We start from the raw sequence: 16,984 nt of genomic DNA, 5'->3' as shown, positions 1-16,984 counted from the left end.
GTTTCCATCATAATGCTGGGGTGTTGCCTCTCTGCAAGCTACTGATGCAACAGGAGAAAAAATGGGTTTTACAGCAAAACATATTTGTTTGGTACTGCTACCAGCCAACCAGGGTAGGTTTGCCATCGTTACACCCTATTGACATTATGACTCATTCTCCTTTAAACATTCTTAGGTCTTTTGTTTTGTTTTTTCTTATGGCTCCTTTCCCATCCTAGAGCCTAAGGGCTTATTGCCAACTTCAGGAGCAAATAAACTGAAGGCCTATTCTGCAGGTTACTATAAAAGTATGTATGTCTTCAGACATGGAGCTTTTATCTGACCCCACAAAAGCATTACCCATCATATCAGGAAGAAATGTTTTCTCTGCTTCAAATAATATGCTTAGAAGAGGACATCTGCCTCACCTTTTAGGTATGCCCTAAAACAAAAGAGATAGTTGGCCCACTTAGTGAAATAGGTCACATCAGTGATTTAGATATAAATTAACAGTGCAATCCCAGGTGCATGTTTACTCAGAAGTAAGTTCCACTGTGTACAATAGGGCTTACTACTAAGGAAATCAGCATATAATTGCAGTCTACATTTTTGCTCTTTGATGCTTTTAATGTGACATATCCTACCAAGTATACATCTGGAGGTCACTAAGTACATATTGGCTAGCACAGCCACTGCAAAATTATTGGGGGATGTGAAGGTTAGATCAGAAAAATGGCCATATCTATTTGTAATTGGAGGGACTACAGGTGTGCGCCAGTTAACAATGGAGATACGTTCTCTAATCTCCAGTGTTATGCAATTAGGTTGTTAAGCGAACCTTCAGCCCAATCTAGTGCCTTTGTTGTGCCTTTGTTGTTGTTCCAGAAACTAGCAGGCTGCATAGGCTATTGGAGATAGATTGCTTCTTCTTGGCATTAAGAGCCTCTTTGTTGTGTGAACTGACACTCTGCTGCAGGCTATGGGAGACCTGATTGCCTCATTAAGAGGCTCTTTGTTGTGCTTTGACCACCGTCATATATGCAGTCTGTCATTAAGTGGAAGGTTGTTAAGAAGTCAATTCCTGTCATTTAGAAAAGTTGTACCTATATTTGGTTGGCACAGAAGGTCTAGTGGTCTAGGCAAAATGTACCATGCAATAATTAATTACCAGCAGACTCCACAATTCATGTTTCATATCTGTCATTCATGTGAAAAAGCTTCTGGTAGCTCAGCACCTCCTAAAACAATTCCCAGAATGCTGATTTTTAAGGGAGGAGTTCTGTGAAAGAAATTGATTCTCTTCTAACATTTCATGGATTAGAGAAGTATACCCTACTATACTGGAAACAGTACAGGATTTCAGAAGACAGTGAATATGCTGAGAGGCTAGTAGACAGTATCTGTCCAGGTTCCTCCAAACCTTCTGCAGCATTAAGTGGTTCAGTCATGTTTTCCCACTTAATAAAATCATTGTCTTCATTCTTAAATTTCATGAATGCTAAGAGATACTGTATCAGCCCCTGTGGTTTGGCATTATGTCCAACAGAATGGGCATTTTCCTTAACAGTACCTCATCAGCAATACAACTGGTAGAACAGATTCAGAACAGAAAGTTGCTGATTCTTGATGAGATTTTGATCCACAGATTGCAAAGTTTTTTCTTCATTGTCGACTTGCCACCAAACCTTCAGCATTGTGTCCAAGAAACTAAGAACTTCGAATCCCAGAAATACTTTGTTCCAAAGGGAAAAAAGGTGTTGTTAACTTTTCAGATTAGGTTCCTTTTCCAGGGAAGAACACGTTTTTGTTTTGTTTTGTTTTAGAAAAGAACAGATATGTGCACTATGTGAGATAGTCCAATTAAAAAAAAGAAAGAAAACAAAGCTTGCCAGGTACTAAGGATCAGGAGAAAACATATCAAAACAACAAACAGTATTTTCACAAAACAACAAGAGGTATTTTCCTACCTTATCCCTTGCATCATTCAGAAGGTCTTCTAGCTCTGAAAAGCTAAAACTGGCTACAGTGATGAAGTCGCTCATGACAGGGACAAACCTATCGCCTGCTTCCCTTATACGTCTCTTCTGGTAGTCTAGCTCCTGAGAAAAGAGAAAGATCAGATAATCAACAACTAGCAAATACAATAAGCAGTGTTTCTCAAACTGTGGGTCAGGACCCACTAGGTGGGTTGTGAGCCGATTTCAGGTGGATCCCCATTCATTTCAATATTTTATTTTTAATTATTAGACTTGAAACTACCACGGCATGTGACTGCATTGGGGAAATGTTACAGATCTGTACTTTTAACAGGCTACTATTCTGTATATACTTTTACAATGATAGTAAATGGGATTTACTCCTGGGTAAGTGTGGGTAGGATTACAGCCTAGGATTGTGAAAAATTTCCCTGCTTAATGACGTCACTTCCAGTCATGACATCACTTCCAGTGGGTCCTAACAGATTCTCATTCTAAAAGTGGGTACTGGTGCTAAAAGTTTGAGAACCACTGCAATAGATGAGATCAGTGTAACTGGTGCAGTCACATTTCTAAAGCAAGCATTTGTCTGGTGGGCAGGGTTTGAAAGAGCAATCAGAATACAAAAGAAAGGGTCTTCATAAAGATTCCCACTGATGGAGCACAGAATTATACAAGGTGATTGAAATCAAATGGAAATCTATTTTTAATATTATTTCCCAGGATATTCAGGATCTCAGGAGATCTCAGAGAGCCTGCCCATCTTTCAGAACCCTCCCCATAATGTTTAAGGAAACTTTAATTAAAAAAGAAAAAAGTTTATAGCATTTTTATTTAACCATGCATAAGGGGAAATGTGCAGAAGGTATAGATAGCACGATTGTTCTGTAACCAGCAGCTCAGAACTCATTTTCACAAAAGAACCTGAGAACAGGCACAGCTGTCTCCTAGATGTTCCAAGTCCCTTCCCTGAATACTCATCTTTCATTTCAAAATGTAAGTTTCTAGCTCTTTGAACTGCAGAGATAGGAGGGTAAATGTAAAGGTAGTATTTTATTTCTCTAAGAAACATTTTTTTTCATTTCCACTATTCTGGTCAATGAGTATACATTATGTATTTTTATTTATTTGAGAAATTTATATCCTGCCTTTCCTACACTGAAGCAAATGCCCACAGCAGCTTACAAAGCTCCATAATAAAGTACGAAGTATCATAACAGGCAAAAAGAAAAAAAATCAAACACAGCATTAAAAACATTAATTTTAACATTAAAACAGTGAAACAAAAAACAAAGCAAGACCTAACACATTTCATTGAGCCATTGGGGGAACAAATAAGTCCAGGTAGGTAGTCAAGTCACAGCAGTATTTCAGAGGCACAGAGGGCAAATATCTACTCAGCAAACAAACACCAGAGAAATAGATATGTTTTGAGCCCTCGCCAAAAGGGCATGATAAATGAAGTAGTTCTCAATTCCCCTGGAAGAGAATTCCATAGTTGTGGTGCCACTGCAGAGAAGGTTTGCTCCCAAGCTGCCACTCCTCTCACTTGGGACAGAGGTGGTACTCGTAGAAGAGCCCCCTCAGGTGACTGAAGACGTCGTGTTGGAATGTATGGAAGGAGGAGGCACTGGAGTGACTGATAAGCACTTGGACACTTATTTTAAATATTTCTATTTATAGTTTTTAATCACACAGCCATTCAAAAACACAGCTAAAATCCTGGTTAAAAATAAGCATCAAAATAGTGATATTATATTTATTTTAATCATTGGGTACAATTCTGGTTTCAACCAGAATGCTGAAGAAACGTCTTTCATTTGTATCCCAGGATTTGCCCTTTCAAACCCCATCTATGGGGCAGAAGGCTGTTTCCAGTAAAAAAAAATCTGCTCCCCTAGCAGACTGGAGCACTGAGCAGCAAGACCAGCTGATGTCTGTACTGCATTGCCCTCTCCTTGCAAGACTTCTTGGAAATCAAAACGTCAAGGGAAGGTGTTTGCTGCAGTGCAGCAATTACAAGGCGCAATTACGATTCACCACCATAACCCTGAAGAAGAAACCTGAGCTCCATTAGTAAAGCATACGCTTTGCATCCAAAAGGCCCCAGGTTCAGTTTCTCGCTCTTCCACTTCAAGTACCTCAGATTGCAAGCCTGGAAAAGCCCTCCCAGTTTGCTTAGACTACCCTGAGCAAGATGAACTTGGACTATGACCCTGCTTATGGCATCTTTATAGGAATGGCTTATACTCCTGCTTTTCATGCAGATATCACACATTTCAAATGATCAGATTTCCTCTTCTTCTGTGTGACCATTGACAAGGAGTTTCTCAGGTGATACAGGGGAGGAGAAATCTGGGGTGAAATGTTAAAGTAGGCCAGGAAATAGAAGGACGTAAAGAGAAACATCAGAAACCAGGTCATGGCGGACACTACAAGCAAAAGTTCCTACCCTGAGACAATATGAAATGGATGGATTTAGCTATTAAGGAGCAGCAGATTCTTTGCACTTTCTCCTGCTAAACAAGGCATTTTTAGAAGCTTTAAAAACTGCCCTTGCTTGGCAAGAGCTAAAGGTGGCAAACATTGGCACACATTCCTTCCCAGGACATCCGAACTACTATATAAAGTACACTCATATCTCTAGTCAAAAGTATATTACTTTCACTTTTAGATCAGATTAAAACAAAAGTAAAAGACCCGCTGCTGCTAGTGTGATCTGGAACACTGGAATGTTTTGTTCTTAAGAAATTGTCAGTGCTTTGAATGACCTCAGGAGGTCAGTCAAGGACAATATCAAGGTTCTTTACCACTCACTTCCTTTCAAGACTGTTGCTTTTCATAGCAAAGTCTGTATACTGCTGTGTAAGCTTAGTGCGTGTTCCAAGTGCTGGGTTTTCTGCTGTTCTCATTCAGTTTGTACAGAACAATGCTTTTTTCAAAACCAAGTAAAAACAATCATTCATCAAACTGCAATCAGCTTTCTCATTATTTTGAGATTACTACTGATCTCACCACTGCTTTTACCAAACAATTCTGTACATGCTTCTGCAAATATAAATCCCATTGTGCTTAATGGGACTTACTCTCAAATAAGAGTGTATAGGATTGCAGCTTCATTATCAATAAATCTAACTTTCCAGCACCAATGCAGCCATGCCAATGGGGCGCACGCTGCATTCTGTGGTTGTGGGCAGTAGCAATAGAGGGAGTCCTTGCCAAGGTAAGGGAACATTTGTTCCCTTATATTGGGGCTGCGCTGTGGCTGCATTGGTGCTGGAAAGTTGGTTAGGATTGGGAAGTTGTTAGCTAGCCCTGTGCTGTCAGCATTTAAATGCATTACCTCTTCTTTTTTTTCTTCAATAAGTGGGCCAGTTAGTCTGCCAAATGGACATGATGGCCTGGAAAATGTTCAGGGAACTGAATCTCACAACTCTGCTAACATGGACTGACTTTTGAACCCTTTGGTATCCTGAAATTGCTGACCAAGAAAAGGTGGACTTATATCCCTGCTTGTCATGCAAGTCTCTAAGTCAAACACTATTACTCAAATCTCCCTGCAGGGTTGTTGTGAAGGAAAAAATGAAGCAGTTCACATATATACCACCTTGAATTCCTTGGAGGAAGGGTAGGATACAAATGCGAGAAGTAAATAACAATACAAATTAAGGACTTGTTTATTTTTAATGTTGCGAGCCCCTCAACCCTTTAATTGTGGGTTGTCAATGTTTTTATCCTTCCCTCTCCCTCTCCTGTCTAAATTTAGATTGCAAGTTCTTCTGGACAGGGATCCATCTCTTGCTTTTGTTCCATTATAAGATCCTATATACATTGATGGTATTGTATATACAGGTGTGCACCACTTTGCAACGTTCCAGCTTACGCCAGGATTGCATAACCAACGACCACGTGTGGTCACATGGTTGTCAGGGGCACACACCCCAACCCTCCGAAAGCGAGAGGAGCTCTGCTCCCCTTCCCTCTGGAGGGTTGTCTGAGCCTCCCAGAGGCAGTGCATGTCTGCATGCTGCCTCTGCTAGGCTCAGACTGAGGGAAATTGCATCTCTTGCATGATCTCCGGTTTCCTCTGTGAAACCAGAAGTCACGCGAGAGACTGATTTCCCTCAGTCTGAGCTCCACAGAGGCAGCATGCAGGCGCACACTGCCGCTTGGAAACTCAGATGACCCTGCAGAGGGGAGCGGAGCATCCCCTTCGCTGCAGTGGGACCAGATTGTGTCAAGCATCATTTGACAACAGAGATCACAGTCCTGATCCCTGTCATTAGATGGCATGCAGTAATGCAGTGGTTCCCAAACTTTTAGAGGCCCTAGATCAGTGGTTCTCACACATTTAGCAACAAGACCCACCGGGACAGAATGAGAATCTGTCAGGACCCACCGGAAGTGATGTCATGACTAGAAGTTACATCATCAAGCAGGAAAATTTTTAGCTATCCTAGGCTGCAATCCTACCCACACTTACCCAGCAGTAACTTTCCTTTACTATCATTGTTAAAAGAATATACATAGTAGTTTGTTAAAAGTACAAAATAAAATATTGAAATGAATGGGGACCCACCTGAAATTGTCTCACAACCCAGCTAGTGGGTCCCGACCCGCAGTTTGAGAAACACTGCCCTAGAGGTTGCTGCCTGGTTTATAAATACCAAGGGGAATGGCTATAATGGTGATTGGGTAGCAGTGCTCTCCTCCCCCCCATGTAGCAGCTTGTTTAACCCTTTACATACATAGCCTAATCTGACTTCTTAGATTTGTGACCCAACAAAACTTGGGTCATGACCCACTGGTGGATCCTGGACACACGGTTTGGGAACCGCTACAGTAATGCACTGACTTAAACACTTTAAATCCCAACACAACAGCTATTGAAACATCTATTCTCTCTTAGGCCTAGACTGAAAGTTATAAATGGGGTGAAAAAGACAATGCAATGGGTTAGGATACAAAATCACTGTCAGAACAAGTCCAAGGACTTCACATATAACTTCAGAGCCATAGGTGGGGCAAATGCTGTTGGCAGCCAAGCCTGCAAAGAGCAGGGAGCATTTATAGCTTTGCACTTTGATAGACTTGCACTGCTGGCTTCACTCTGTGAAGTTTCTGAAAGCTGGATTCATTTCTCATTTTTAAATGGTGCTGCCAGGCCTGGGAAGAGAAGAATTACAAAGTGCCTCTGTGAGCAGCTGACTGTGAACCTATTTTTAGTCTTGTGTTTGTAGTAAGGGGCCCTTCTCAATGGTCGGAGCCAGGACTGTTGCTAGAACATGCTGGAACACCGTCAAGAGTTGCACCTTTTTTTTCTTTCTGTCGTCCCTTCCTGACAACGACCTTCCATTGTTGCTATAGTGCTGCATTTTACGAGCCAAAAAAAAGTGAAATGAATGAGAAAGACTGGGAGGTGCTGACTGCCAAGGCTTGGAAAAAAAAAATGTGTGTGAGGGTTGGATGGAAGAGAGGGGAACTGGTGAGTATGAATGGGAAAAAGATCTTGCCCAAGAAGAGGGAGGAGTAGGTACTGCAAGGACATTGGACAAACAACCCATAAGCAGAAAGCAAACCAAATCAATGGTTTATTGCTTGACATCTGCAGCAATCTTACAATTTCTTGGTTGCATGGAACAGCCAACCCAGAGAGGCTGCGACTCCCTGAGCTCTCTTATTGTGTAGAAAACTGTGCTTACCTATCACAGAGAGTGGACAAGCTGTGATCTTTTCAAGGCATAAGCTTAGAGCTACCACCTTAGGCTGCAATCCTAACCCCTTATGTCAGTGCTTTCCAGCACTGGCGTAGCAGTGCCAATGGGACATGTGCTGCATCCTGCAGTTGGGTGTGACTCATGGAGGCCTCCTCAAAGTAAGGGAATGTTTGTTCCCTTACCTCAGAGCTGCATTGCCCTTATGTCAGTGCTGGAAAGCACTGACATAAGGGGTTAGGATTGCGCCCTTCAATAGTCAAGTGGTCCTGTGTTGCTCACTGCTAGGGTTTACATGAAACCTGGATTAAAGATGCACCCCAAAGAGCATTTAATGACATGTAGGTGCCATTCAACACTCTTTCAGTGGCTTGCCATATTCACAACTGCAATAATTAAAGAATGAGTTTTCCTCAATCTTTGCAGAGTATCCTTATGAGATTTCTGATTGCAAGTTCAGGACCAGCAGCCAAAATTTCGGGGGGGGGGGGGAAACAATGACTGGAATTTGGAATAGATTCCACAAGTCACACTGAGCATGTGCAGAGAGGCCTAGCTGAGCCAGAGATATCCCCAGGCTGTGCTAGGACTCACATGTCCCAAGGTCTCTGGCACTGCTCCCTAACAATGTCCAGGAATACTTTTAAGCTATGTTAGCTTTTACCTCATATTCACAAATATGGAACCATCTTTGGTGTAGTAAGGGCAAAGTGTAAGGTGGGCACAGCATAGCCTAGAGCCATCACCCCCAAGGCTGCATTACGGCTGCATTCATTTCCACAGCAGGCCTGAAAACTGATGGAAAGCAGTACTGAGGCAACTCTGGAGATGCTTTGGCCTGGATTCTGAAAGGCTGTACTCAGCCACATCTCTAACCATGAAGTGCACAGGTGTGATCCTATGCATGTGCAGTAATTCCCCATATATTCGTAATTGTCTTGAACTTGAAATAACCCACAAATCAGTGCTATGCACACTACTGTTCATGAAGTGTGAACAGACCCTAAATCACTCAAAGAAAGAGGCAGCCAAACTTCCAAGGCTGAACAACTGGAAATTATTATCAGTGTTACAAAGCTAACTGAGCACAGAAGGTTGCTCCAAGATCTAAGCTGCTGATGGCTGTGACTAGAGAGGCTACTTGCATGCAAACAGAGTAGCTCTGAATAAATAAAGAAGAAGAAGAACCCACAAACACTTTCTTGGTTAAGCTGACAGCGATCTTGAAACTCCAAATCAACAGAAGCTAAATGACTGAGGGCGCAATCCTGACCTGGGATTGGGCTGGCGCAAGTCCCTTGTGCCGGCCCACGAGGGTCGCAAATGTACCATAAGGCACGTTTGTGCCTCCTTGAGAGGAAGCCGGGCTGGAGGCTGACATAAGCCTCTGTCCTGGCTTCCTCTCAGATGCTTGCATCAGCCTGGCCTGCGTTCCTAGATGGGGGGAGGGCAGGCGATGGTTGGCCCCGGGGGCGGGTGGGCAGGCGGGAAGCGGGAGGCAGGGCTGGGATTTGGCAACCCCCATTCCCAGGGAGAACGGAGCTGCTTCAAGCCACTCCACTCTCCTCAGACTTGTGCCACCTCAAGAGGTGACATCAGTCCAAGGGGACCCATAGGGGCCATCAGCCCTTACCCAGAGGTATGGGGAAATATTTCCCCTTACCTCTGGCTGAGCTGCTTATGACCATTATCCTGTGCTGGATACAGTGCAAGCCTCCTGGCTTGCCTGTTCCAGCACAGTATAGGATTGCACCCTTAAGTTATTTAAGACAAGAACCTACCAGGTGATCCAAGCTTGAGCGTGTTGGACTGCTTGTATAGGCCCCATTGAACAGACCAAGTATTTTCCATTTCAATGGGGCCTACATGGGTGGTCTGTGTTTTTAGAGGTTACCTGCTAGTCATAGAATTGTATGAACTTTCTCCCTGGGCTGATATGGACAAAACCTTTTCCAATCACTTTCCTATTCACTGAAGAGAATGGAAGTGAGAACACGAGCACTACTTATCCTCCCACCCATCTGCCATGCCATTAGCCATTCACCTAGCTGTCCCTGCTAAGGAAGCAATTAAAGCAGTCCCAGTATTTGGATGGAAATAAACAATGCAATATAAAAAAAAGTTTACGGTGTTTTGCCTTTTTTGTATTAAGACACTTTTTAAAAATGGTTTCATTTGCTGTAATCATCTAGCCTTGCTATTGTGTTAAATACTCTTTGCATTATCAACTTTGCTGTAATAATAATCTCAAATCACAGATGGAAGGAGAGATAGAGTGACTTAACAAAGGCCACACAGAAATCTAGGGACACAGTCAAAATGAAAAAAAGGTGTTCTTGTCTCTGGTTCCTACACTCAGTCCACCAGATGACAGTAGTCTGGTGAATACCAGCACGAGTGAGTCTTTCTTGTTTAGCAAAACAATTTGTTTTACTCCTTTTTAATCTGATTTGATGAGTAACAAAACTCTAGAGAGGTTCCCTTTAAGGCCTATAACACTCAGTAGAAAATAGAAGGACTTTTCAAAATTGAGCCACTACCTAGAAAGTAGGCACACCACTGAAAGTTTGTTTTGAACAACTGATCCTTTTTATATGATTCTTTGAGCTGGGAACATAAAAGGCTTAAGACGTATTTGGAGACTCTCCTGTTGTGATCTCTGCTGTCAGAAGTGAAATGGGTCGGAGTTGTGGCACCCTACCTATAGAATGCTCTCCTAAGGAGGCTCAGGGCCCAATTCGGACCCTGGCACACTAGCTTAGTGCCAGCGTGCACTGTTACAAACATGCTGTAAGGCACATTTGCGAACCCTTACCATGGGCCCAGCACTGGAGCTAGACCAGCGGTTGCCCAGACCACCTGGCAGCAGAACGTTGAGTGGGGGTAGGGAGGAGGTATTCCAGGGTGGGGGGACGTGGGGGGAGGGTGGGTGGAGAACAGGGAGGAGACATGGCAGTGAGAGGGTCAGGAGGGGGGCGGAACCGGTGGAACTCGGCTCCACCGGATCTTGAGTCCCATGACACAGGACTCTTTGATTCTGCACCAGCTCAAGAGCCACTGCAGAACTGAGAAGTCCCATTGCAGGGCTACTTTTTCCCTTACTCGGGGGAAGGGGACAAGGAGATGGTGGCAGCTGCCTGGGACTTGTAGGATACCACAGCAGCCGTTTGGGGCACCGTGGCAGCCCCGTGCTCTGGGCATCTCAGGTTGGGCTATCACCTGGCACCATCCCATGCTTTTTAGCAGCAGGCAAAATCCTTTTTAATTTTATCAGGCTTTCATCTGTGACAGAAATTGTTTTCAACTGTTGCTGTTTTTAGTGTGTTGTTTATTTACTGTCTTTTTATTGTTATTGTATTTATTATTGTTGTAGTTTTTACTTTGCAAATTGCCTTGAGAATGTTTTTACACAGAAGGGGTGAATATATAATTGATTCAATAATCAAGAGTAATAAAAGGGTTTTGCCTCTTTGTGAGTACAAGAAGGGGGTGAAGGAAGGAAGAGGGGCAGAAGCTGAGGAGATTGTGTTTGTTTGGGCTAAAGGATACTGCTGCTGCACTAGTGTTCTGCTCCTAGTAGAAGTTTGGGGCTTGGAAGCATTGTCAGCACAGATCAAAAATGTCACGAAACGTTAATATAAGTTACGAGTGCCAGCAAAGACAACACCTGCATGGCAAAGATTTAGGAGTGTACTTCTCATGTGTCTTTATTTGGAAGCAGCAATATATACAGATCCTTCCCAAGGAAATGGCTTATATGCCATCAAAAACTCAATACATCCAGAGATGCTTTTAGAGGGCTTTGAGAAGGGAACAGTAGGGCTACTGAAAATTATGCCATTATTTCAGATAGGAGTCTTTACCACCCTACCTGGAGATGCTGGAGATTGAAACTGGGACTTTCTGCATACAACACAGTTGCACTACCACCGAGCTATCCCCCTCTGCATGGAAGGGACAAATGGTGCCCATCCACTCCATGCCTGCCTGTCTGCCTCTTCATAGGGACCCTTTCTGTCAGGTAACAGATGCTTTAACATACAGGCCACATCTCACCTGTGCAGGCCTGTCTGGAGAGGCCACACCAAACACCTGCTCAGAGACCATATGTCTCTAAAATCAACATTTTTAGCACACGCCATTTGTCAAATTCCCATTCCCTTGTTTTCAGTACCAGATAAAACAAGCCTCCTGTTAAGGGGCATGTCTGTTAAGATCATCAGACCCACTCTTTGCAAGAGACATTTTTTAAAAAAAATGTATTCAGTTCTAGGGAAACAGGCTGGGCTTGACAAAGAAAGAAAGGCTCCTTCTTTTCTCACAAAAAATACAGCACCCCAGATCCCGAGTGGGACATTTTTAATGTGCGTATTTGGAAACCATGACATACTTACAGCTTCAACAGCTTTCAATCCAGTCTTTATGTTGTTAACTTCCTTCTCCAGCTCCACCAGGCTGCAAGGAGACACAGCAGTTAAAACAAAAAGGGCACTGTTACATGGGAATATAGGAACTGCTGAAGCAGAAAAGATCACTGGTCCATCCAGTCCGATATCCTGCCCCCGGCACCAGCCCCGCACCAGATGCTCTGAGGTGGGAGGAAGAGGTCTAGTCTGTTTTGCATTGAATTTTAATAGGAGATTTAAGATCCTAGGCTGCTTGTAGTCACATTATAGACCACATCCTATTGAGAAAAGAAGAGGTGTTTTAACCTCAGGACATCTGCCAAGGGGAGGGAGGCTACCAGGACAATGAACAGCACTTCATTTTTTAGCATTATGGTTAGCCAAACGACCAGTTTTAGACCCTGTTCAAGGGGCAAAGAAGAGCCTTTTAAAGCAGAGCTCTCTTTTAACTCTGCCTATTCTCCTAGCACTGCATCCCTCCAGGTGGCTGTTCTTTCATTGAGTTTTCATTGTGTCTCTTTCTTGATTGTGAGCCACCTTTCTGTTGTTAAAAATCATTACTAAAATTATCATCAACAACTGCCAAACTCAAAGGCAAGAAATTCCTCACAAGCAAATCCTCCTCCTCCTCCTCCCTGTACATGGTATCTTCTAATTTCTCTTTCTTGATCTCTTACTTTCAAGTATGTTACAAATTGAGGAAGGCATGCAGGGTTACTCAGGATTGTTGTGGGGACATCAATGTGCAGGAGCCAAAGGAAAAGGAAGGGAAGCTTAGAAGTTTAGACGTTAATTATCTTCTACCTTCCCACTTTTACACCTCTATGGGAACCATTTCTATTTTTTATCTAACTCTTCCAAGTTTTTGTCTACAACCACACAATAAAAAAATTTGATCATCCCCCCCCCCCCAAATATAATATCAGGTCCACAATAATCTGGCGACAAACAATAGGCACAGGCTGTTATTTTCACTGCTGCAAACAGTATGCTAGGTTAGATTACTCCTTGATGTGTTCCAGAAGAGCTCTTCTTATACTCCTGCTAATTGGGTAAGAGGCACTTTTTCAAGTGGGTGCTCCTTTTTTTAGCAGGGGGAGAGTAATTGGCCCACCTCATCCCCAGCACTGTCTGTTCTAGTGGCTGTCTGCTGGTATTCCTTTGCATCTTTTTAGATTGTGAGCCCTTTTGGGACAAGGAGCCATTTAGTTATTTGATTTTTCTCTGTAAACCGCTTTGTGAACTTTTAGTTGAAAAGCGGTATATAAATACTGTTAATAAATACTGTTAATCATACTCTTATAGTTCAGTAACAGAGCTTAAATTCTGCACATACATGTGCAGAAGGCCTCAAGTTCCAAACCCTGAGATCACCAGTTAAAGCAAGATCTCATGATGGGACTCTGAAAGACCTGACTCAGTAGAAGACAGCTTCATAGGAGTCTACAAATGCCTGTCAGATTCTACAGTGAAGATCACATCCCACTCTACATGGCACATTAACAGCAACACATAGTTGTATAACCTGCCTGCTATATATCCAACCATCCAAGACACCAAACTATATATTATGAATACATCTAAGCACAATGACCCAGGACCTATTCCTTTCTATGACCACAACTGAGTCACTACTTTTTCACTTACTTGACTTTTGCTGCATCTGGAAGATGTTGCAGTTCAGCTTGCACGTCTAGAATATCTAGGTAGTTCTTCTCAAAGATCATAATTAAATAGTGGAGAAGTGTAATATTCCTAAAATTAAAGAAAAATGAATGAGACAGTAATGAGGTAGTGGGTGGATAACTGCCATGCAATATAAAGAGTTTGTCTGTGAACTAAGGATCACCAGCTAAGGGTGCAATCCTAACCCACTTTCCAGCACTGGCATAGCTGTGCCAGTGGAGCATGTGCTGCATCCTGCAGTTGGGAGGCAATCATGGAGGCCTCCTCAAGGTAAGGCAATGTTTATTCCCTTACCTTGGAGTTGCATTGCCTTTATGTCAGTGCTGGAAAGTGGGTTAGGATTGCGACCTAAGTCTTAGATAAGTATCTGCCATTTACAAAATAATAACAAAACAGATAAAAAGTAACTATATTTCTTGATAAAAATATATTCCACACTAATTGAAATTTTCCTCCAAAAACCAGGTGCTTATCATCTCCACGTAATCCAATTGTCCAAAACATATCCCTCCCTCCACATTTCCTAGCCCATATCCATAAAGTCAAAATAGGTGACTTTCTAACTTACTTATCTATGCTAGATTTGGTGTCTGCTATCTTATTCAGGCTGGAGACCTTAAAGCCATATGCATTTCCACGTTGGCCCTTGTTCATGTAATTGCCAAAGGCCAGAACAACCTCCAGGAGTTGCTTCAGGCGTTTACTACGGATGAGCTCTTTGGAGGCCAGAAGAATAGCTGAAACAGAGACAAGAACCACCCTTAATCATAGTGAAGGTTTCAATCAGCAAAAGGTGGTAGGAAGTGCTATGGAGGAAAACTTCAGCAACATTCAGTAATCTTCTCCAAATCCCAGGTTTCAAAGCAAACAGCCACTGCCCCCGACATAACCTGAAATGCCCAATATACGTATAAACATTCAAGACTGATATTTATTTGCTCAGTTCCAGTTCAAGGGGAAAGTCTCTGCAAGGTCCAGGATTACCACAAATGGACTTTTTCATGACAAGGAATAATTGAGAGTACATCATGGTACATATGTCTGGAGTGCTGGAAGAATAGCCCTGGGCTTCTCTCATTGGCTCAGCCTTGAGCCAACCAGGAATAGTGGAAACTAAACAATTCTCTAGTATTTACTGAAAAGTGAAGTACAGTTGATCAACAATTCCCCAGTTCCCTCACACAGGACACCGCTCTGGCTACTGACAGAGAAAGGACCTGAAGTTCTTGACTAACAATACAAACCGCAAGATCAAAAATCTTCTTGTGTCTAACACAGCCCATTTTCAGCCACTGTGCCTAGAATGGTCTACAGTTGTGCCGCCGGAGTTTGGGAGAGGATCATTTGTTAGTAAAGCCACGGGGGGGGGGCAAGCCCCTGCCATCAGACTGGTGTGCCTTGTTAATTGTAAAAAAAACCTGATGGTGTGCCTTGTCCGTATGCCAGGAGATGAAAAAAATTAAAAATTGCTGGTCTAACACATGAGGGTTGCATGGTACTGAATACTTCACTGCATATGACCTTTTCAATTGATTTACACCAGTGATGTGATTCTCAGTGTGAGGGTCTTGGTCTTACCTTCTACTTTTGGCTTGGCTTCTGCAAGCCTCTCTGGGAACTTTTTCTTAAAAAACAGTGCTTGAAGTCTTTGTTGGTAATGATCAATCCTGAAGAAGAGAAAATATAAGAAGTAGTTTACATATGAAAGAGTGCCTCACAAAGACAAAAATGATCATGAGCTAATTCATTTTCATGGAAAGGTTAGTGTAGCTGGGGGATGCTATAACAGTCCAGTGAATGGAATCCATTAAGTAGTCTGCAGAGTGTAAGAAACATTATCAACTGCTGTGGTTTTCGTACAAGGACCCAATGCTCCAAATTGCCAAAACTCATTATTTACAATCCGAGGAACTGGGAGTTAAGCAATATCTCTTACAAGCAGTTTACTGCAGAGTTACATCAGCAATATCTTGGTGAAAGGATTTCTATCACTGTCACTTTTCAGTGACAACTGTAACAGTGAGAAAACAGAAATCAAAGGCAATTGTAATGACACTGGAAAAAATGTGTTGCAAATGTGTTGCCTTGTCACATCTTGTATGACATTCTATGTTCTTAGTCTCTCATAGTCACTTATATACATAGTGAGCCCTTGGGCATATATTCCTATTCTTTATAAAATAACACATTCAAAATGCACTATAGAAATAAGCAAACAATTCTAAGAATACCTGCTCATTTCATACAGAAAACGGTCTGCCCTAGCCATACGATCAATTTCATGCTTATGTTCTTCCAGCAGGTCAATATCGCTCTTCTCTGGAACAAACTTCAGTAGCTGGAACCACAGGTGCAAATAAAACCAATGTGGAAAAAGACAAGAAAACAAAACAACTTCAGTGAATGAACAAGAGCAAGGAGGTAGATAACAGTGAACTAATAGAGTTGCTACTATATGGAAGTCCTGCTCCAAATTCCCCATTTATTGTCTGATTTATAAACTGAAAGTGAAACCACTGTGGTAACAAAAGTGACCTTTCAAAAACATCTGGCTGTTACTCTGTCTTGGAACTTCCCTTCATGACTTCATCAGAAATGTTTAAATTCCATACAAGAGTTCCCACATCTAACAACTGTTTGGCTACATAACTTTGTTAACATTTAAGAAAGAATTCCTTTGATGGCCAGAGGCACTCCAAAGTGTACTGGTGTAAATCAAGTACAACCTGGCACCAGAAGTGCCAATTCCAGTCATCCTTCAATAGGCACAAGGCCTTGACTACTCCCCTCCCCCTTATATAAATGGTTCTGCTTCATGGTGACAATGAACAATATCAGTGCCAGTGGACAGATACTTGATACAAACTCCTATTCATGTGCTGATTTTAAGTTTATATGCTGACAGATTCTTTACATATTTGATGGGAGCAATGCTTGGCCGGGCCATAAATATAGCAATGTGGACACAACCAGCACCACAGCCACTGGGAACAAACTGTTTGCAAGAAACACCAGACAATGGATCTTTTTTTTTTTTTTTATCATTCCCTTCCTTATCCTAAGAAGAAGAGTTTTAAGGGCCAGAAACCCATAAAAGAGATGACAGTGGTGGGAGTTGGGATTTGAAAAGCAGGGCACAGGTAAATGCAAAAACCTTATGAATATATTCAATATTAAAAAGACAGAACAGACCATGGCCCACCACTTTCTGGAACAGAAATGC

At 42.4% G+C, this 16,984-nt stretch overlaps 1 protein-coding gene across 6 annotated transcripts in view; it reads right to left on the bottom strand.

The window, feature by feature from the left end:
* DAAM2 (dishevelled associated activator of morphogenesis 2) overlaps positions 1 to 16,984 on the bottom strand; it is a 247,532-nt gene that overhangs the window by 20,433 nt on the left and 210,115 nt on the right. For all 6 annotated transcript variants that reach the window (XM_066618643.1, XM_066618647.1, XM_066618644.1 and 3 more), the window contains 6 exons: positions 15,993 to 16,099; positions 15,340 to 15,428; positions 14,330 to 14,498; positions 13,723 to 13,830; positions 12,064 to 12,124; positions 1,947 to 2,078 (listed from right to left, as the gene is read on the bottom strand). In XM_066618643.1, coding sequence (XP_066474740.1) covers positions 1,947 to 2,078; positions 12,064 to 12,124; positions 13,723 to 13,830; positions 14,330 to 14,498; positions 15,340 to 15,428; positions 15,993 to 16,099 — 666 coding nt within the window. The remainder of the gene's footprint in view (positions 1 to 1,946; positions 2,079 to 12,063; positions 12,125 to 13,722; positions 13,831 to 14,329; positions 14,499 to 15,339; positions 15,429 to 15,992; positions 16,100 to 16,984) is intronic.

Source organism: Tiliqua scincoides, chromosome 1 (genome assembly GCF_035046505.1).
Source record: "Tiliqua scincoides isolate rTilSci1 chromosome 1, rTilSci1.hap2, whole genome shotgun sequence".
NCBI classification, from domain to species: Eukaryota; Metazoa; Chordata; class Lepidosauria; order Squamata; family Scincidae; genus Tiliqua; species Tiliqua scincoides.
The sequence above is the reverse complement of the archived record's forward strand: the minus strand, read 5'-3'. Positions and strand labels throughout refer to the sequence as shown.